The sequence below is a fragment of the Ixodes scapularis genome, unplaced genomic scaffold (genome assembly GCF_016920785.2).
Source record: "Ixodes scapularis isolate PalLabHiFi unplaced genomic scaffold, ASM1692078v2 PGA_scaffold5__190_contigs__length_132052651, whole genome shotgun sequence".
NCBI classification, from domain to species: domain Eukaryota; kingdom Metazoa; phylum Arthropoda; class Arachnida; order Ixodida; family Ixodidae; genus Ixodes; species Ixodes scapularis.
Window position 1 is genome coordinate 22,402,661 of NW_024609880.1, and position 21,574 is coordinate 22,424,234.

Genomic DNA, 21,574 nt, shown 5'->3' on the forward strand with positions numbered 1-21,574 from the left:
GCTGACTAGATGAAGGTACTTTGCTTCCCACTGCTCTCGCGACCGCGTGCGAGACAAGAACAAGCGTTGTCTTTGCCTTTAGCGGTCTGTACTACCAGGTACTATCACGTGGGTTTAAAAACTGCTTGCGCGTGAACACCGCAGGTATACTCGCTACACTAGCTGTCTGGTGTTCTCTTTTCACTGCATAACACCAGCTGGCCGAGGCACTGTGCTCCTTGGTTTGGCTCGTTGCTGAAAGCGTTGAGGGCGTTCCTCGCTCACAGCTGTCTTGAGCCACGTACATGGCATGCTTGCTTTTCTAACCGCATGTCTTGGTTGTGGGTCTGAGCGTGCTTGCAGGTAAGTCAGGTATAATGTTTGTTTTCCACGCGTGTAAAGAGATTGCGAGCGTCCCTGTGAGTGTCGGCTTGACAGTTTCAGATCAGTTTTCTTTTTCCTTGTGTTCATTCTTTATCTCGCCGAGGCACTCTGCTATTCGGAGATTCGTGTGCTGCAGCGCGACAGGGATCTTACTCGACCACAGCTGTATCGGGCCTGAGGTTTGCTTTAAAATGCATGCGCTCATGTTCCCTGACAATGTCTAGGCACTACAGTTGCAGCCGTTTCTTGGCAGCAGCATGGGTTTAGTCAGCTTGGGTTACTCTTGCGAGTAACTGAGTGAGAGAACAGTGCACTTCGTCGACTGCTCAGTTCCGTATTGTGTGTCTAATGCTTGCTTCTCTTTGTTTCTTTTTATGTGTATTTTGCAGGTACGGGCCTGGGGCTCTCGGCAGAGCCTGACTGCTAGAGAATGCGTCTGCCGATTGGTGGATGGGAGTTATCACAATGGAGATCCATCTTTATCGAGCATCATTGGTGTACACAGTGTGGCCAAGAATTTGTTGCCTTGACTAAAAGTTAGCAGTGCGAGAAATGTTTGTCGCACAACAAATGAACCGGAACTCCATTTTGGTAGACTTGACGCTTGCACCCGCAAACCAACAGGCATGCAGGTTCTACTATAAGTCTTGCCGCGACGTCATTGTGCTCCCCCCCTCCCCTCCATTCCCCAAGACCAGCATGGAATAAAGACATTTCCATGCAGTTACTTTCTGGTTCGTTTACCTTGCCTTGGCGTTTGGGTGCATGTAATGATGGAAGTGCCAGGCATTTCTTGGAGGCTAGAAAGACTGCAGAGTGCACACAAACTTGTCCTGGGGCAGCCGACATGCAGCTCTATACGGTATAAAATAGCTTGATGCGTGATTATGAGCGAATTGTGTTGCTATGTTTAAATTGTAGGCACATTTTAAATTTCAATGACATTGAGCTGAAACATTGCGCTTTCAACGTAATAAATGGTAAAACGTTTGTACCTCTCTAACTTCTGTGTTTTCTGTCTTAACTTAAAGGCTTCTAAAAAGTTTGTAGCATCCCCACATAAAGGATGTTATAATTCCTGTGGTTCCACCACTATGCAGATTGTTCTGCAAAGGTGGTGCACAGTAAAAGTCATGTTATGTAGATCTTGGCATATTCCAGGTAATTTGGACACTTTTCTTTAATGGTTTCAACTATAAAGTTTCCGAGACATGGGCGCCAGCTTCCATGAGTGGGCATCTCGAAAACGGATATGGTTGGCCTTTAAAAAGGCTGTTTGAGAAGGTTTTGCAGTGCTGTCAGAGTGGTTGACTATGAATGATAAGCAACATTACCATCATAGAGGACGTGTGACACAAGGCTTGCAGAACAATGTACAGCAAGCAACGGGGCTGCCATGTACTGTCCAGCAGTCTGTGTATCCCTCGCCATCCTTTTTAGGAAGGCGGGTTGTTTGATTCCCGGATGATTTCAACTTCCGTGACAATGAGAGGCTATATTAGGAGCCACTCCACAAGGTGTGGGAGTCGGTTCCTGGAGACAGCCGGTGATGCGTCTTGACTCAATCCTGACATTCGCCGGCTGACGCATTTCCTGGGGTACTTAGTCGCATTGTCGCGTCCCTGTGAGCTGGTAGCTCTGTCGGCCTGGAGGCAGTGTTTCTTCAGACTGGGTGTCCCAAACTGTACGTGAGAGAAGCATCGCAGCCAGGCTGTAGCATGCACAGTAGTCTATCAGATCCCGCGGACATGAAGCAGAAAATATGCGGGACAAACGGGAAGATGTGTCAACGCTACATTACACGAACACAACCAAAAAGTGACTGGGAAATGGGACGGCCATTTGTTGATGCACTGTCACGACTGTGGATGCAAACCTGAGTTCAAGTCATGCACTATCATCAGGAGACACAAGGATAAAACGGTACGGGAAATCAGAGGCAGACCTGATAAAAAGTTACGGGGATCAGTGCGTCAGCGTGACTTTGATCTGGCAAACAAAGAAACCCACTTCTTCATCCAAACAGCGGCAGGGCAGGGTATTGGGTGACGCAATGGCAGAGTATATATGCCCATGTTTTTCTATATGGAAAACAGTTCAAGTTAGCACACTGTGTTGTCCTGTTCTCTCCTCTCATTTGTGTCAAAAAGCGCTACCATGTTCTCAAAGTTTCAGCACCAACTCGCCCAACAAGCAGCATTGATCTCTCACTTACTTTGTACTTTACTTCAAGTACTTTGTAGATATACTTTATTCAACACTGGTGTGCGGCACTCCGGCTTTCTGCGGAACACAGAATGCAGAAAAGAAGGTTTAAATAATTATGCTGTAAAAAAATGGCTGCGGGCACCTTAAAGTTTTATTGTGAAATAACAATAATGGAGCTTGAAGACATTATTACCAGCAGACTTTATTAGTTCCAGAAGTATGAGATAATACTTTATAGAGTTGAAATTAGCGTACAGATTCATCTGGCGTCGCACTACGCTCGAGGAGGAGGAGGAAAGAAAAAGGAGGAGGAAAAAAGGAAGGAGAGGAGGATTCGAGAGAGAGAGAGGAGGAGGTGAAAAGAAAACTGGAAAAAAAATGTGAAAAAAAAAATGAGGCGACTTGCGGTTGTGGAGGTTCCTCGCCGATTTTTTGTGGGTACTCTGTTGTGGGGAAGCAGACGATTTGGAATGCGATATCTTCTTTTCACGTGTTTAGGGCGTTCTAGCAGATTTAGAAACTGTTTCTGGATGTTTGACTAAACGCTGGTCGCTTATTGCAACAAATAATTAATGGGATTAATATTTGAATACCCTCGGCTGAGCACACCGTGGCAATTTGTAAGCGGAATAGAAACAGCCAGTTTTAAATAAGTTTGAAAAACAAATTTTTACCCAGAACTGACCCAGTCCCAAAGCAGCCCCTCGACTTTCAGAGCAGGTACAGCTTCGAGTTTTCCCATGATTGCTCGATGAGCTGTGTATTGGCTTTCGTTACGGGGTCGATAAAGTGCTGTGAGCGGTTCATTGTCAGGTCGTTGCCATCTCGCAGACTGTCCATGCACACACGGCCCCGACACTCATCGGTAAAAACAGTGGTCCCTGGCGCGACGTTCTGGCGTATGTAGTCGCCCAAAGTGCGCGCATCGCGTCGTTGAACGTCCTCAGTTCCTTGGTTCGCTCACAGATCATTCCTAGCACCTAACAAAGTACCCACAAAAAATCCGCGGGGGACCTACCCAATTACAAGTCCCCTCTTTTTTTTTTTTTTTACAACAAACTTTCTGGGGGCTTTCCCCAGTTTCCTTCTCACCCCTCCTCCTCCTCCTCCTCCAGCCTAGAGCGACGCCAGATGAATCTGTACCCCAAGGTCTTTCCGAAATATGAACACCGTGTACAAGTGTCCAGTTCATTTTCAGGCATCTAACAATGGACCTTTTGCAGACATATTGGTCCGAGAGTAAATGGACAAGCAGGACGTAGCCGATGTTTCGAGTGCCGAATGGGTGGGAGGCCTTGCACGCGCGCTGTTTTCTATCCACATAGTCTCGAACCCATTCGCGTGTCTAGGCGGCAGCACATGTTTGCAAAAAGGTGGATTGCCACTGGGGCTAATCTGTAGTTGAGCAAGTATTTAGTAACTTGGAATGCAGTTCTGCAACAGATCAAGCAAATCTTTTTTAATGCACTACTCAGTGGTAAACACAGATGCTCAATGATATGGAAACGATGTGGTTGCAAGCAATAATGAGAAAATGAACCCCGAATTGGTTGAATTTAGTTTTCTTTTAAGAACTCAAATTTTTTTAATCCTATATTATTTTATTACCAGAATCTCACATACCTGTCTTTTGGGTATGCCATGCAAGGTTAAATATAGTAGTTCAACATATGGCAGGGCCCTATGAAGTCCACCCCGGCCTTTGTGTCTAGAAAGGGTGCCATCGTAATGGAACGTTCGAGCCTTGGTCTCTTCACATCTGGTTGACCCAACCTTACAGCTGAAATTTAGTTTATTGACATTTTTTAACCCTGGAGATGGGGAAAGAGGACATGACAGCACGAATCTCGTGATTCATGTTGGCCTGTCCTTCTGCTTCCAGGGGTAAAAAAAAAAGTCCATTCTTAACCAGCTTGCATGCATCTTTGCATTAAGTATATTTCTTGCCTCTGATTTTCATACAAATCATATTAACTCGACTAATTAGATGCAAATTAATGCACCTGTATGGACATGACTGCTCAGGCACTACATAGAAAATGTTTTCATGCGTTATCTGCGTAATCCGATTTCCGGTGGAGTAATAAAATTGACTGGCATTTCAAGACCTTTTTCTGTGTGTTACAATGCACCTGGACAGATTTACGAGCAGAGCAAAGACCTTGGGACATTGCAAGTGTGTGTAAGTCCTGAATTTGTGCATAGAAATGCACCATCAGAGCACTGCTCAAAGCAAAGATTGGGGTGTGTCGCTGGCATTTGCAAGAATTTTCACCGGTGCATATTTGAACGCAACAATTCAGATCTGTAATCCTTGTAAAGGTTTTGGGACACTGCTTGCGGTTGCAAGGTCTCTCACCTTTTATATAAATCTCTAAAAAAAAGCCTTCGGCCACCTGGTGAACTTGGTCCTAACTGTGTGTACTTGACCCTTTCACCACTCAAAGCAAAGGCTTGGGGGCTATGCTGACATACTTAAGGCTCCTCTCACTTGTGTGCCATTTACTGTGTTTGTAAAGGCACCCAGTTAAGCCCCAGGAGCACTGCTGGCAATTGTTTTCAACCTCGTGAGTTTCAATGTGTCGCTTCAGACTTGACATCCGAAGGTAGGTTTTGGGACACTGTTTGCACCTGTGAGGCCCCTCTATCGCTGTGTGTACTCGCATATGAGATGCAAGGCACTTCTCTTGAGAGAAAGCCTTTGCACAGATGGGGCACTTGAAGGACATAATAGCTGCATGCCTCTGAATGTGCGTCACCAGATTCCTGCTCAAAGCAAAGGCTTCAAAGCATTGCTGGCATTTGTAAGGCTTTTCATCGGCCTGCGCTCGAATAAGGCTGCGCGACTGGAAAAGTGCAGGAAACGACGGGGGACAGAGCTCGCATTCCGAAGGCTTTTCAACACTGTAAGCCTGCACATGAGCAAGCAGGTCACTGCTTCCGTGGATTTCTTCTGGGCACAAGTAGCTGCCAAAAGAAGGTTGCTCCTCACAGATTGGCATGCGACGTCCCAAGTCCTGTACATTAGAAAAGGACTCCGGACACTGCTGGCATGCGAGTTCTTGTCCAGTGCTCTGAACCAGGTGGTTGATGATTCCAAGCTGATCTCTCGTGATGTAGGTGCAGAAGCAGCATTTGAAGAGGATTCCTTGAGTGGTTCCCACTGGACCTCCATCACCTACAAAACATAAAATTTGTAGCGTCCATTACAAAACAGAAGAAATTGCCCTTCACGTGACCATAAAAACTAATCCAGCACACATATTTCTCACTCAGGCACAAATCATCTGCAGCAACTTTGGGAACATCTTTAAACTTTTTGTGAAGTACTATTATTAGGCTTACCGAATTCATGTTTAGTTCTAGTAGTTCTTAAAAGCATGATGTTGACTTGTAAGTATAGATCAGATATGTATTCAAAAGTATCTAAATACTGTCCCTCATTACAAAAAACAATGAAAGATGTTTACAACTCTCTGTAATGGCGAATTAGAGCGCAGCTCTTCAAGAGGAGTAGGGAAGAGTATACCCTTCTCACCCCTCCTCCCTCCCCTCCCATTTAGCAGAAAAATTTCCCCGCTAAATTCAGCAGAAAAATTCCCCACTAATTTTAGTGGGGAAATTTTTCCTCCAAATTTAGTGGGAGTATTTCACACTAAATTAAACGAAGAAATTTTCCCGTCAAATTTAGCAGAAAATTTTTTTCCCCCTAAATTTAGTGGAAAAATTTTCCCGCACGATTTAGCGGAAAAATTTCCCGGCTAAATTTAGCAGAAAAAATTCCCTGCTAAATTTAGCGGGGAATTTTTGCCACTGAATTTAGCGGGGAAATCTTTTCGCTAAATATAGCGGGAAATATTTTGCGCTAAGTCTAGCAGGGAATTTTTGCCACTAAATTTAGCGAGAAAATTTTTCCGCTAAATCTAACGAGAAGCTTTTTCCGCTACATCTTGCAGAGAATTTTTTCCGCTAAATTTAGCGGCAAAAATTCCTTCCTCCTTCTCCTGCCTCGTGACGTCACATAAAATGTCATTATGGGAAACGTCCCATATAATGGACGCGCGGTTACGCCGACATCGGCAGCGACGCACTCAAGCCAGAAAATGGCGCCTAAAAGCTGCGCTCTATAAATGAATAAATAAAATAAACGTCTTGCATTACTGGCAAGAAACTCAAATTTTTAAATCAGAGGTAATGCATTACTTTATTTTTACTTCACGTCCAAGAAAGCAGCTACGTTCAATTTAAAAGCTTCAGTGTTTATTATTTAAGGTTTCGTTATGCTAAAGCAGTTCAAAGTTGTCCCTAATGTTTACCTAGTGGACAACTCGTCACTAGGCAACTTAGAGGTGCATTTCATCTCTGGGTTACCAAAACTCCGTCAAGAGCGTGGAAGTCCGGGGAAAAGAAAGTTTCGGTTCTTCATGATAGCAAGGGTTTGAATTCAAACCATCCACAACTCTTTCATGAAAAGCAGCTCTTATTATTTGGATTCCATTTTGCACCTACTTCGAATGAATTAGAATTTTTTTGTTTGGTTTGTTTTATAGAGATAAAGGTTTGAAACCTGTTTTGCCACCCACACTCTTAGCTCTCAGCTTTGGGCTTTCTATCAGCCATGCCTGTGAACAAAATAAACATAAAAAAAAGTGCCGGATTTGATTTGTGTTTTAGAGTTAGTAACTGATGGCTGACAAGCCCGTTCACTTTGCAAGGAAATGGGCTGCTATTTTAACCCAGTCCTTCCCAAAGCCAGCAATCCGCCGGCCGCCGCAACAAAGACCAAAGTGCACAAAGCTGGTGATTTGCCAATCTCCAACAAAATGTTTGTTTTCAAAATATGCCCACAGATGGTGACACTATTAGACATGTGTTTTGGTTAATACTTCTGACACCAGATGGTATTTCGTTTTCTATATTCTTGGGCGCATTTAGGAGTAAAAACAAAAGGAGTTTGAGGTTGTTTTTTTTTACATGAAAATGGCGTCCTGGAAGAAATGCAGTCTCTTAAGTGGTGAAATCATTGATCCTATACATGACAGCGACGAAGACGCTGTCATATAAAATTCAGTTATCATCATGAACATCAGTAGCTGATTATTCAATTCAGAAGCACTCGTCCCTGGGGCCGAGTGTTTCTTGGAAAGGTGTGTCCTGGTCGCAGATGTATTTAAAAACCTTGAGTGACGTCTTGCCCTGGAGGAGTGTTTTCCCCTAGCATGTGGGTGCGCTGCGGCGAAGCAAGTTATGCAAAACTTCGAAACCTATTACGAAATTGTTGCTTCACCGCAGCACACCACTGCACGGTGATAAGTGCACTCAACGATGGTAGATATCCACCTAGAACAGACGAGCATGAAAATTATTGCAAAACTTCCGAGTACATGCAATGTTTGATAAAGAGATCACATCGAATATCCGTTTTCTCGGTGATAATCGAAAGTTTTGGCAATTCGCACAAGCCCACTGTAGTAATCAAGGCGTGTAGCGAGGCCCAATTTATTATATTTTCGACATTAATAAAGCAAAAATAAGTTTTGGCACAATGTTGGCACAAAGTCCTCCCATTTTGTAGAAATATAGTAGAGTTTAGCAGGGCAAGTGTTTTGGCGAAAGTGGCACAGCAATCACATCGCTGGGATTACTTTCAATCAGGACGGAGACCTCCTAGCACAAAAGTTTTGGCAAAAGAGCATTTTAAAGAATGGAAACCACCGTTTATGAGGTAGCTTTAGAAGGATGAAACGCCTGGCAATGGGGATGCCCATGTTTTATCGATAACAATCACATCACTGATTGAGACGTTTTTTCCAGTATGTTTGAGCATTTTTAACTAGTATAAGTGAAATTGCATTGAAGGACAACTCCGCTCAATTCCGAAGATTTCGGGATAATGAGTGATTTCGAATTAAAAAGCCCTAGTAAAAGACACTACGTCGTTTGCTTTACGAAAAATGGGATATATATTTTTAAATCTAATTTTAAACACGTGCGGAAATCGAAACCGAAACTTCGCCTCCGTCCGGCAACATTGGCCTCGGGCCGCCAAGAACATGGCCATCACGTGGTACGAAATGTCACGTGATCCTTGGCCCAACGACGGGCGGGATTGGGGCGGGCATGTCGCAGGCGTGAATGTTGTCTGCACCGCACTCTTCGCCACGTTTTGGTGTCTATGACATTCGACGACGTCTGCACAACTGCAGCATAAGTCTGCACACGTGGTGTCTGTAGTGTGGATGAAACTCCGAGAGACAATAATCACAAACGGTGAGACGACGACGGTGGTTGTGACGCGGAAGACGGCGGTAACGGCGGGACCACGGCGGGCAGCCGGACTGCTCCCAAGAAGCGCGCTGCGCAAGCGAATCACATAGACCCCGCTGAGCGCCGAGAGGCAACGTTGCTGACGTCATGTGCTACGCTCGCCCGAAGAAGTAAAAACAAGCAAAAGGTGGCCATGATGATGACGTTTAGCTCAATGCTGGCTCCGCCCATGCCATAGCCTTGACTGCGCTGTTGGTTGCGCCCCAATTCGCCCGCTTGAGTCAGCCGATTTCGGCAACTTGGAGAGTTGCGGAGTTTGCCGGTCCGTTTAAGAAACATTTAGACAGAACTGCGTCGTAATATTTGACGTTTTGTCTTCCTAGGCGATACTGAAGAGGACTCCATTGTTTTTTTCAAAACCAAAAATGAAATGGAGTTGCCCTTTAAGAAAAGAAAATGTAGACATTATTGCATGAACATCCACAGCATCTCAATCCAGTTGCATTTAGCCAGGGGTGGGCAGTATTTCAAATACAAGTATTTGAAACACGTATTTTAAATACTTTGTGTATTTTGCATTTGTATTTAATTACAAATTGGGTAATGTATTTAACGTGTGTATTTAAATACTAAAACGAGGGTATTTCAAATACAATTGTAATTAAATACAATTTTGTTGGCGAAAATACATCCCTCAAGATTATTGTCACTGTCTAGAGCAGGAAGAAAACTACGTTCTGCACCGAATGCAGTGTCTCTCAATCAAGCACAAGTGTTTAGTCGGTGCTAGTCCAGGGCAAGAATAGTGACGAAATCGACGTTCCCAGACAGAGTGGCTAAATAAGTGCCTGTGACAACTTGTGATGCTTTCCAGCCTGATTTCCATCCATATTTTTGGCTGGAAAATTCTAAATGCGCGGGTCGTCCAGATTTTCGTAACTGGGGCGAGTTGAAAAATAAAAAAAACTCTTTAGCTAGTGCTGCGCGTCTTGGTCTTCTCGGTTCTTTGTTGATCTATACCAAAATGTAATCGACAAAAAAAGCTGCTTGAAGCTCTGTACTTTTTTCACCTATTACGTCCAAGCTGATTACATTTTTTTTTTGTGATTATATTTCTGTTAAGTTACTAGAGCCTCGCACACTAACTCCCGAGTGTGCGATGCAAAATTAAAATGGGATACCCAGAAACCCGTTGCAGGTGCCCTGAAGTCGCTGACGCAAATTTTGAGGAATGTATTTGGAAAAGTATTTGGAGGAGACCAAATACATTTGGTTGTATTTGTATCTTGTACTTAAATGCTTTTTTGGAAATGTAGTTAGATTTGTAATTAAATACATTTTTGACAAATATTTTGTATTTGTATTTTAATACATATTTGCATGTATTTTGCCCATCCCTGCATTTAGCTTATTGAATTGGCATATCATGAGTCAACTGATTAATGAGTTAAGCACATTAAAACAAATAATCTCCGTTTCATGATAAGGAAGCGGAGGGGAGGGGGGCGGGATCAAATCTAAGAGAAAAGTTGCACAGTGAAAAGTTGCACAATGTTTTCCCGACTCTAAGTTGCACCTCTATGTATGGTTCACGCTACGATTCTCTTTTTTACTTTTTTTACGTGCATCGGTATTGCGAAATTAGAGAGACTGGCAACAGCTGTGATGTTTCGACTTGTGAGAAATGCCCACAGTACGGCGCTGTCTGGAGGGGGCAATCGAGTGTTTCACAGCGAAAGGACAAAAAACATGCAAAATGAGAAGGCTTTATTCGAGCGTACAAATGCTGAACAAACAAAAGTTTAGAAAGTAAACATAATGCCGCGCGCCAAGTAGGCAGCGCGGCCGTAGCCTAACGGTTATCGCGCTTGCCTCCCACGCGAATGGCCAGGGTTCGATTCCTGGCCGTGGCTACGCATTTTTGTTTACACTGTAATGTGATGTTCTAGTGAATTCGAGAACCGTCTAGCTGATTCGAGGTTGGAATGTTCTACGCGTCGAACCTTCTACATCGAATGCTCCAGAAGCCAACGCGTGTACAAAAGCGGCTCCGCCTGGCAAGCAGGAGTCAGTTTCGCCCCAGCGCTCGACTCTGCTGTCTCGCCGACTTCGACGCCCGCGACGCTCTGTAATTATCTTTTGTACCCTTTTATTTTTGGCACAAGTTCGCCACATTAAACATTTATTTCTTCCTTTTTATTTCCTGTTTTTTTTGGTCACCACCCGTGACAATATTTAGCAGAAATCTGCCTGGTTGAATGAGAATTGAAGTCTGAAAAATACCACTCTAACCAAATCTCGAAAGGAAACCCGACGCTTCAAAACCAACTCGGTTTCTCCTTCAAGGGTGACTGATAGCATGCGGAACAACAGCAAATCCTAACCTCTTCGTCTTAAAAAAAAAAAAAAAATTTGAAAAAATTAATTAAAAAAGATATACTTTTTTTTTGTTATGGAGATGGTCATCTCTTCAGCTTTCTCATCAGGTCATAGAGGCCATGAGCGTACACAGAGGGCAATGCGCCCAGGGACCTGCTTAGGTTTCCTGGCGCATGCTGGATTTGCCACGATTCCAAGAAAAGTCTTCTTCGGATGTTTGTCTCTGTGTCAACCACATGCGCATTCGCGAAGTCAATGCAATTGTCTAGGGTATCACAATGTTCGGCGATGGCACTGCGCTCACAGTCAAACTTCCAGACGTCATTCTTGTGTTGGCGGATTTGGGGAAAGTTCTTGGTCTCGCCAATGTAGGTTGAGGGGCACTCTGCGCATGGAATGGTATAAGCCACATCCTGTGCTTTTTCCTTTGGTAGACAATCCTTCGGTCTTGGCATGAACCTTCCCAGTGTAAACGCAGGCTTGTGGGCCACCAGAAAGTTTAGTGTGCCATAGACTTGTGTATCGAGCTTTGGTCCAGTAGGCACAGCCTAGGCCAAGCCAAGGAGACGACACAAGCATCAATGCACAAGCAGAAAAAAAAAAAAGGAATGACGATATGTTAGTCTAGGTGGCGCAAGCTGCCGCCCGTTACAAAGGGTATAGGACCTTTCCAGCAGCAGTCTCGAACGAAGCGATTTACAGCGCGTGTCCCTGATTTTGAGAATGTACGTCAGTGTTGCCCGACTGCGCTGATCTGTGGAGTTTCTCGTCAGTGGGCTGTGGCAGCCTGCGTTGGCGCAATTCCGGACGCTGGTGGCGACTGAATTGCCACGTTTTCTTTTTTATCTTGTGTTCTGTGGCGAGCATAATATATAGAGGTATTTAAGAAAGCAGTGCTCTATTTTTGGAACAAAAACAAAGAAATGAAAGCTGTTTCGGTGAGTCCGTGCGCGACAGAACAAATGCAACTGGAATGTTTGATGTTTGTTTCATTTTATGTTCATTGTTTTACGGCACCGTACACTCAACTGAGTCAATCTACAAAGGTCAAAATATTTGACAACACAGGATATCCATACTGCATGGATATTTCCCGCCCACAACATAAAATTCAACGAGTCTCATCAATCGAACAAAAAAATATATTGTATGTGCCCCACGGTGCCGCGTTCGAACAGGATTTAAAAAAAGTCTAAAATAACACAGCATATCCAATATACAGTGTCGACGATAGTCACTTCACGACGATCAGACGGAATCCGGCGTGTTTTGGGGAACATGTAGAAGAGAGCTTCTTTTTTGCACAGCTTCATAGCAAATGAACGAACGTGCTTATTCCGTCCCCTCCCCCCTCCCCTCAAGAAATACCTGCGTCCGCCCATGAACAGGACTCAGTTTATAATTCACCTGGAAGGGACACAGCAGGAATATATGTATAGGCATGTTTCTGACAGGCTATACATATAGGCTGTCAGAAATTGTCCCCATCTGATCTATACGTAGAGGCTGTCGGAAATTGTCCCCATCTGGTACTACTGTGGATGCCGCTCTCACTGCGCTTTCAATACATGTGGGAAGTAACGAAGGATGCGCAAGAACAGAGAAATTTGAGGCGCCGCAGTCAAAATCGTTAGACGAGGTAGACGAAAGCAACTTACCAGCACGATTGCACGGCGGTTTTTTTTTCCTCGCACGAATCGGCGTCCCATCGAGGTACAATGTTGGGTAGGCCCCCTTTCTCAGTCGAGGCCTCTGCTTCTTCTCAATGTCGCGGTCTTCAAAATGCCTCGAGCACACTACGTGAAAATCCGTCGGCAACCAGTTGGCCCTGTTGATCTGCTCTATCCACTTTTGTCTAAGTTCAATTCTTTTTGGAAACTTGAACAACGACAGACCGTAATACATGGACCCACTGCATCCGTCGACGCAGCACATCTTCATCTTCCCCGGTAAGAAGTGCCCTTAGGGCAACCCCTGATCGTTGTTTCTCGACCAAGAACCTAAGAACTAACGGTGCTAACGAGGCCGTCTGGGTACTAGAATTGCTGGAATTAACACGAACACACAGCCGAGGCGACGAAACTGGCCGAAATATGTTTACCCTCTAAGGAAAGTGACGTCATTGCTGTCGCGTGCAGAGCTGGCAATTGAAAGCTGGTCGCGTGATCGTGCACGTCACATGTCACGTGCACCGTAAGGATGTGCTCCGTTTGCCTCAGCCGCTCCAGGCGCTCCAGCTGCATATTCGGTCACGTGTCAACCAGGAACCTTTTGCGTTGAAGAAACGAATGCACTCCACGCGCGGTCAGCGCGGCCAATCAGCGCTCTCAAGTGAAGTCACAAGGCATTCACAGGTTCACATAAGCGCATACGCGTCCGGCTTGCAGTCGTAACTAGTGTGTGGTGGTGTTGGCTTTTTCAGCAGTCCGTGTTCTTTACCGCAGTTCGTCGAATCTGCTCAAAATGGGAAAACTTCTGCAAACGGCGGTGTGCATTAACTTCATGAAGCTTCTGCTCATGACATTCAACGTAATATTTGGTGTAAGTACGGACGTACATCGTTCCTACCACAAATGCGCGGATAGTAACTCCGTTTGAGCGGTCCTGGATGCGTTTGTTGACTAGTTGTTGCTTGTTTTATACCCGATGCCGTGTTCACCTCGTTTACGGACTGGCGTCCCCTTTCGATCGTCTATAATGCCTCGCGATCTGTCTATGTCGATTTCCGATTCGCGAGTGCGTGCTCGGTTGTGCTAAATCAATAGCGAGGCTGTTGCTTCCTTCGGTTTTACGATGTCTGGCGAGAGTTGGTCGTGGTCCGGCGTAGCACACTTCACCGCACAAAATGTCGCATATTTAGAGTCCGGCTCGTTTCGGAACACATCGGTTATGAGAACGATCGCGCGATGACAAGGCCCTGGGCCTGTCTCAGTACAACGAAATGAAAGGAAAGACCGTGTTTTGAAGCAAGGGCTAGAGCGACATAGTGAAAGCCGATCGTGGATCAAAGATTCCTTCTAATAAACGAAATTAATAAAACTAATAAACCCCGAGACTTTACGACGACTTCCTTTTATTGTAGCTGAGGCTGTGTTGTGTCCGTCTAACTACGTCTCGAATCCTTCGCATCGCTGCCGAATCTCGGACTGTGTGCTTCCTTTTCTGCCTTCCGTTGGTCAGGGAACTGGTTTTGGCGACACGTCAACCGAGCTAACAAAACGCTACTGACGTGCGGGCAGGGATCACCCTTGCCTGAAACAGAAGCGAACTTGAGTGTTGCTTTTCGTTGTGTTGTTTATTTCTTTCTGCATTCGCGGAAGCGTTCCGCTAGCCCATATAGAGGGTTCGCTGTGCTCTCATGTGTGACCAGAATTGCCGAAACAGCTGAAACGAATAGCCTGTGGCCGCCTCGGCCTGTTTCCTTTGCGGCCATATGGTCGGGAATTTACGAGCGCCCCCGTGGCTCCGCTATCTCGCGTTACAGCCTCGAACGCCGTTCGGTGAAAAGCCGCGACGTATGGTCCGACGTTGTCGATATCAGCGTCGTAAACGGGAAATATCTTCGTTGCGGTTGCTTTTGGCTGTGCTAAGCTAGAGCATTATATGCGGAGCGCAAATTCGTCTGCTCCTTTTGCAACGGTTGCGGTGACGTCAGGACGCCGATCACTGATTGGCTCTGAATGAAGGATAATGGGTAAACCTCAAGGCAGGCTTTGCTTTGAGGTCTACCCACTATCCTTCAGTCAGAGCCAATCAGAGCTTGGCGTTCTGATGTCACCGCAGCCCCTGCAAAAGGAGCAGACAAACTTGCGCTCTGCATAGCTCCTTCGGAGCAGAGTAGTGCACTGATATCTTTTGTAGTAGGCTGGATTGCGGATCGGGAGCCCGTCGGTGGCACCACCGGCGGTCACTACTTGACACCGGACAATACACATAAGTCTATGGTACAAACAAACAAAAGTAGGAATATTGAAGCTTTTATGCCGTGCTCGAAGGCGAGTGTTCTGTGATGTGCTGCGATCATTATGTCGGGTGTTTGCAGATTGAATCGGTATTTTTCTAGCAGTCATACGCCGATTAAGAAAATCAAACGTGCCGGAGCACCCTTGGCTGAGCTGGCAAGCTTGGTCTTGTAATGGAGTAAATGGTGGAACTTGCCGTCAATAAGACCATGTTCGGGGAAGCCCAGAAGTTGATGTATGTCACAGCCTTTAAGCTTGTCGTCTGCTAAACCAACTCTTCGAAACCGCCACAGACTCCACGGTAACTCTAGCTGACTCTGTCTCATTGAGCTGCACTACATTTTTCGCCCAGCAGAGTCACTCTCGAACACAAAACATTAATTTATAAGAACTGTAAAGGCTCTCAGTTTTAATGTTTGTGCACAAGCTATTTGGCTGGCTTCCTGAACAGCAGCCAAAAAGTTTCAGTGCCCACAACATCTTAGAAGGGGGGAAATGACACTTTTTCTCGTTTTTTTCATAGAGTCGCATGCATTAGCTAATGTCAAATGATGGCTTCCGGTGGTGCCACAGGACCCTAGCAAGACAAGCCTCAATCCACGATCCAGCCTACTACAATAGAGATCAGTGGAGTAGCGCGATCTAAAACGCGATCTCTTGACGACTAGCGGCAAACGCCCGGGGTTTCTAACTCTGGTCACAAATGCATGGGGAACGTGAGAAAATCATTGTTTCTTAAATATTTTGGGGATGTTTGGAACGACAATAGTTTGACATAATAGAGGAACAGTTTACAATAATCTTCGCTAAGTTGTGTGCCATGTAAGAATGTAATTTTTGAAAAAAATTGCCTGAGCGGCATTAGGCAGCAGACGACGCGGCGACGTCACACTGTTCACCCATTCCGGCCAACCCGTAAAGTCCATCTCCGCTGCGTAAAACAATTGTGTGCTTCAAACGCCATTGCCTTGGAAATTGCCTTCTCAACATTTCACACGCATTCAATATTATGAAAACTCCGATAAAGCGTTTAGTGCTTTACCAACTTCACGACAGACTAGTTTTCAAAAGTGTGAACTCTGCATTTATTTTTTTATCAGCCGTGTTGCGTCGATCTTCATGTGTTTTCCTATAGGGCGGGCACCTCCTGGAACCCTGAGTTCTACGTGACTCGCGCCGAGCTACTCTGTTGGCCATGTTGTCGGCAAAATATGCGGATCAAAAGATTGCGTTACTCTGCTCCGTAGGAGCTATATAGTGCTCTATGCTAATCGGCCGATGGAGCCGGAACAATGCTGAAATCCCGAACAAAAGAGGCACCAGACTTCTCATGGATCAGGACGAAGGCTCACTGCTTTTATTCGTGAACCCAAACAAAAGCCCATCTGAATATTTTTTTTTTTTTAACAGAGCTCAAATAATGTTAAAACTGCCCCTCCCCCCCCCCCCTATAGCTTAACTAATGCAAAAATATTAATGACTTGCAAAAGTTTAAAGATCAGTATACTTGTAGTAGGTTGGTAATCGAGTTTTATTGGCCACTCATGGCTACAGCTCATGCCTGAGAGAGAAAAAGGGACTGTCATTATGTATGAGAACACAAAGGGAATTAATCGGGTCTCTCGATACTCGCATCGTATGACCAAGCATACTCTGCTAGAAAGTGCAGACTCTGATCCAATAAAAACGTGTTGTGATAAAAAATGGTTATCATGTACTTGCATAAAGATTTCTAGTGATCGCTCCTCATCCAAGGAGTGATCACTGCAGCAGCTCAGAGAGACAAGTGTCAGCTTGCGCGACACTCGTCTCGGAGTTGCTGTGTCGGAATGCTAGGCTTACTCTGAAGGATGCTTGGACTCTGCCACGTCAGTCAGAAGATGCTGGCATAGAGAGAGCGTCTGCTCAAACAAGCCAGGATGGCTCCCATGCGGTCCATATCGACGCAGCGAAAAGAGTTTTCTCCCGCCGTGAAGTGACTAGTTATCTCTGCCGCTCCCTACCACCGTAATCCTTGTTGCATATATACGTAGCTTTCTTTTTCTTTTTTTCTCTTAATTTAGATGTTTGCAGGCCACCTTGTATGGGCTTTCAGTCTTTCAGTCTCCCTCGTCTCCCCAGAGCCGACAATGAATGAAATTAAATTAAATTCTTTCTGTCGACGCTCGTATGCTGAGCCAGCTTGTGCATCTGAAGCGAGAACAGACCGCTCACATGACTCGTTGGCCCGCTCATTTCGCGGTCGTGCACCTCATGCGTGTTTGGACTGCCCAGCATGAAACTCGCCGTGCAATTCCTGCAGAAAGATGAGGCACTTCGCCGAGGTATGCCACTTGAGAAAATAAGCGAAACAAACTTAGCACCATAGAGCTGCACGCTGTGGGAGTGCCTGCCATGGCCAAGTTTGTGAACGCTACCATTGAAAACTACACTGCAGAGTTCAAGATGGACTCAGGAGCGGAGATGTCCGCTTTTCCGAGCAACTTTCTTACCATGCCAGCCAAGCTTGACAAGGTTGAAAACCTGCTGACAGGACCCGGAAATCGAATGCTGCACATGTTGGGAGGCTGCAGTGGCGGGGGAAGGCAAGCTTCCAGCAGCTCCATGTCATTGAGTCGCTTTCCGTGCCTCTTCTAAGACTGCGAACAATCGGGGCTCTCCAGGTCGTCCGATTTCCTGGTGGTGTGGAGGCACCCGGGTCAACAATCCACGTCGAATTGTTCTATGGACTTGGTACCCCAGAGGACGTATACACCATTCGCCTGAGGCAGGACGCCATGCCATTTTCACCCGGTGCACCTCGTCGGATTCTTGTCCCGATGCAAGAGGTCTTCCGGCAAGGATGGAAGAAGGGGAGGGGGTGAATCGTCAAGTCCACAAACCAACGCCATGGTGCTCTGGACCTGTCGTTGCCCCGAAGCCTAACTGCGCCTATCGGCTATGCATCGATTTCAGACGGTTCAACCAAGTGGTACTTGAAGAGCGCCATATCCTTCCTACCGTCGAGCAGATCCTTGGTCTTCTGTGTGATGCAGCCGTCTTCTCGAAGTTGGACACAACAGCAAGCTTTCATCAGTTCAGACTGTCTGCTGACTTTCAAGAGACAGAGACATGCTGTCCTTTCGGCCGCCTGTGTTTTTGCTGACTTCCCCTTCGGCATCACCTCTGCCCCAGATTAGTTCCAGAAGGCAATGGCCAGAATTCTTGAATGTCAAGACGGTGTAGTCAACATGATTGAAGGCGTTCTTGTTTTTGGATGCACCGAGAAAAAACACGATGCTCGACTCCAGCGAGTGTTGTCTCGTGTTGCAAAAGCAGGCGTTACATTGATCCAGGACAAGTGCAATCTCAGAGCCTCGGAAGCCCCTTTCCTCTGTGTACTTGTCTTGGCAGAAGGCATCAGGCCTGACCCAGGCAAAGTTGAGGTTACCAAGACAATGGAACCTCCCCAGGACATAGCGGGTGTCGGGCGTCTCCTTGGCATGGTTAATTCGTGCCAAGTTATCCATGCCATCTCGCCAGGTTCCTCCCAAGAAGAGTGGTTGTTTGGGCGAGTTGGTTTGACATCTTATACAATCTTGTGCGCAACAAAGACGAGGACAAAAGCAGAGAAGAGGACACAACAAGGCGCAACTTTCAACTGAATTTTATTGAAAACGTGTTCCGGTATATATAGTCTCAACCATCGTTACAATGTTGTTGTGATTCCGTATATACAGCGAGTGTCGCACAATCTAAAGAAAATAGCAATGCGATCAAATGTAAAGGTAGTGTTTTCTGCTCCCAATAAGCTCGTGGAACTGTGCAAACTATCAAAGCCTGGCGTGCGTGCCAAACACGGATGTGAAAAGAAGCACAGAACGAAATTTGTCGACTGTACAGATGGCGTGGTTTACCGCATTTCGTTGTCCTGTGGCAGCCGCTACGTCGGGCAGACGGGGCGCTGCCTAAATGATGGGCTTCGCGAGCACAATAATAACGTGCAAAAAAAGAACGGTGGCTTTCTTGACTTGCATTGCAGGACATGCGGTTGTACCCCACTGTTGGATGAATGCGTAAAAATTGGGAAATGAAAGTCAGCGGTAACACGCGAAATCATAGAAGCCGAGCACATTGATTATTTAGGAGACATGTGTGTTGCTATGCCGTTGATTGCATTATCGGAGAAGGAATTGTTTTTCCTGAGAACGAGATAGTGTTGTTTCCCAGTTATGCTCTGTCATGGTGTTTTTTTTTGTTTTTTTTTTCCTTTACTTTTGTCTTTTTGTTGTCATTGTAACGATGGTTGAGACTATATATACCGGAACACGTTTTCAATAAAATTCAGTTGAAAGTTGCGCCTTGTTGTGTCCTCTTCTCTGCTTTTGTCCTCGTCTTTGTTGCGCACAAGATTGTATAAGAGGTTCCTCCCGCACATCTTGAACGTCACGGCATCCAGACAAGTCCTCCTGAATAAAACTACTAGCTCGACTTGCAGCATGAAGAGCAAGCGGCCTCTGAAAAGGTCAAAGAACTGCTGACATCTTACCGATACATGGCTAAGTGTCACCCATCTCAAGGGCTGTCCAAGCAGGACACTGAAAAGAATGTGTGAAGCGACACATGCCTGCCATATGAAATGCGACAATCTGCTTCCGTCTGCTTTTTTTTTTTTTTTTCCGGGGAGAAAGCTTCCCTTTGCCAACGCTGCTTGTGTCCTTCAGGGAGGCCTGGAGCATGCTCATCACATGGGTCCGGACAGCCACTCACACGCTCTGCTGGCTTTCAGTCAATTGCTCAAGGCCCCTGCTGCTGTTCAGTCCTGGAAACAAGAAAGGGAAGGATACGAGGCCTTCATGCCGTGGCAACGGCAGTAGCGAGGTCGTGAGCTGTGGTAGAACAGATGGACAGGCAACAGGCACAGCATTGGTGGGTGACGTGAGATATCAAGTCCGACGAGCACCGATCACAGAAAAGCAGAGAAGGTGGAAAGCCGCGACGTTTGCCTGGTGGATGTTCAAACAGAAGACGGAGTGCCAGACTTGAACTTTTACTTCATAGGCCGGAAAAGTGTCGTTTCCCGTGTTCTGAGGTATCCCGTTTGGACACCCCTTTACGCCGCAACAGTGTCTGTAGACACGAGTTCTTTCGGATTTGACGTGGTCCTGTTTTAGACTCGGCCAACGGGAGAACGCCGACCAGTTGCCTTTGCTTCACGGTCATTGACCGAAACTGAGCAAAGATACAGTCAAACAGAAACGGAGGCCTTGGCAGCGGCGTGAGCCATCCAGCGGTTTGCCAAGTTCATGTCTGGCATTAATTTTAAAGTGGAGAATGGCCACCAGAAAATTGTATTGCAGTTTAGAAAGATGGAGCTCCATATGCTATCTCTTCGGGTGCAGAGGCTCGGGATAAAGATGATGTGCTACCAGTTCCGGATGCTGTACATGCCTGGAAACTTCTGGCCACAGCAAATGCACTGTCGCGAATCCCCACCTCGGCATTCCGTCCCCTGGACACCGTGGAACTCGCTTTCTGGCACCGTGGAAGGGCTGCTAGTATACCTGAAGGACATGAGAAAAACCCAAGACTCCCACGGCGAGTGCGGTGCAGTTATATTGTTTTGCCAGTGCGGGTGGCCGCAGAAGTCCAGTTGCCATTGTACCTTTCAAAGTATGCTACGGTGATGAGTGAACTTTCCGTCTGTGATGGTCTTCTTAAGGGTGCTTGTTTGGTCATCCCCTCTTCACTGAAATCGGCAGTGTTGGCGCTGGTGCATAAGGGACACCAAGGCATCAACCGCAGCAAAGCTTGAAAGCAGCGGTGGAACGGCTGCGCCATTTGAGCCATTTTGTGCCAGACGCATGTGTCTGCGCCATCCTGCGCCATGTTGCTGAAACTGTGCCACAGCCAATACCTCGCGCCATTATGTGCCAGATCGCAAAACGTGCGCCAAAAAACTTTTTATTTTGTCTTGGTTTCGGTTGTATTGACTCGATTGGCAACAACGAGCGTGTTTAGTCTGGTCGGCCTTGCAATCCTTTGTTCTGTTTATTTCCCCCTGTGTATCCCGAGTCGAAAGCGCGCAAAAAAACTCGGATTCTAAGCGCTACACCACCTGCGACTGGATTGTTATTCTTCAACCATAAGCGGTTAAGCAAGTCGGCCGAGGTGAGGTCGAGTCGTTAAGCGTCAGATTGCCTGAGGCTCTGCGGCCCGGGATCCGGGATCTGGACGTCAGCCAGTTGAAAACAAATGAGCTAAAGATTCCTTTTAGTACTTTATCGTTAGAAGTTGGAACCTTATTCTCGCAAGATGAATCGTGATTTGATAGAACTGAAACGCGGTCCGATCCGAAACCTTGCCGGCCAGCAGCTCTTATGCGAGTGGTAGATCTACTCGGCATACTTTAACCT

At 46.1% G+C, this 21,574-nt stretch overlaps 2 protein-coding genes across 3 annotated transcripts in view; one reads left to right on the forward strand and one right to left on the reverse strand.

Annotated features, from left to right (window-relative positions):
• Positions 1 to 1,547: 1,547 nt before the first annotated feature.
• LOC115331860 (zinc finger protein 354B) lies at positions 1,548 to 13,366 on the reverse strand. 2 transcript variants are annotated; one of them, XM_040214708.3, is made up of 3 exons: positions 12,876 to 13,352; positions 5,564 to 5,749; positions 1,548 to 2,045 (listed from the first exon to the last, which is right to left on the reverse strand). In XM_040214708.3, exons 1-3 carry the CDS (start codon positions 13,156 to 13,158, stop codon positions 1,966 to 1,968), a joined length of 549 nt encoding a protein of 182 aa, XP_040070642.1. In that variant the 5' UTR covers positions 13,159 to 13,352; the 3' UTR covers positions 1,548 to 1,965. The 2 variants fall into 2 exon arrangements, with proteins under 2 accessions (XP_040070642.1, XP_029849986.2); XM_029994126.4 differs by lacking the exon at positions 1,548 to 2,045 and having other exon boundaries at positions 3,040 to 5,749; positions 12,876 to 13,366.
• Positions 13,367 to 13,484: 118 nt separating this feature from the next.
• Positions 13,485 to 21,574, forward strand: part of LOC8041797 (tetraspanin-6) — a 42,230-nt gene continuing 34,140 nt past the window's right edge. Inside the window, exon 1 of the mRNA XM_029994125.4 lies at positions 13,485 to 13,758. Within this exon, the coding sequence (XP_029849985.2) occupies positions 13,681 to 13,758 (78 nt within the window). The 5' untranslated portion in view covers positions 13,485 to 13,680. The remainder of the gene's footprint in view (positions 13,759 to 21,574) is intronic.

Excerpts from the sequence above, each read along its gene's own strand:
- LOC115331860 (XM_029994126.4), bottom strand. The coding sequence starts at position 13,158 with ATGAAGATGTGCTGCGTCGACGGATGCAGTGGGTCCATGTATTACGGT. Across the intron at positions 5,750-12,875 it reads ACCGCCGTGCAATCGTGCTG|GTGATGGAGGTCCAGTGGGA; the intron begins GTAAGTTGCTTT and ends TATGTTTTGTAG.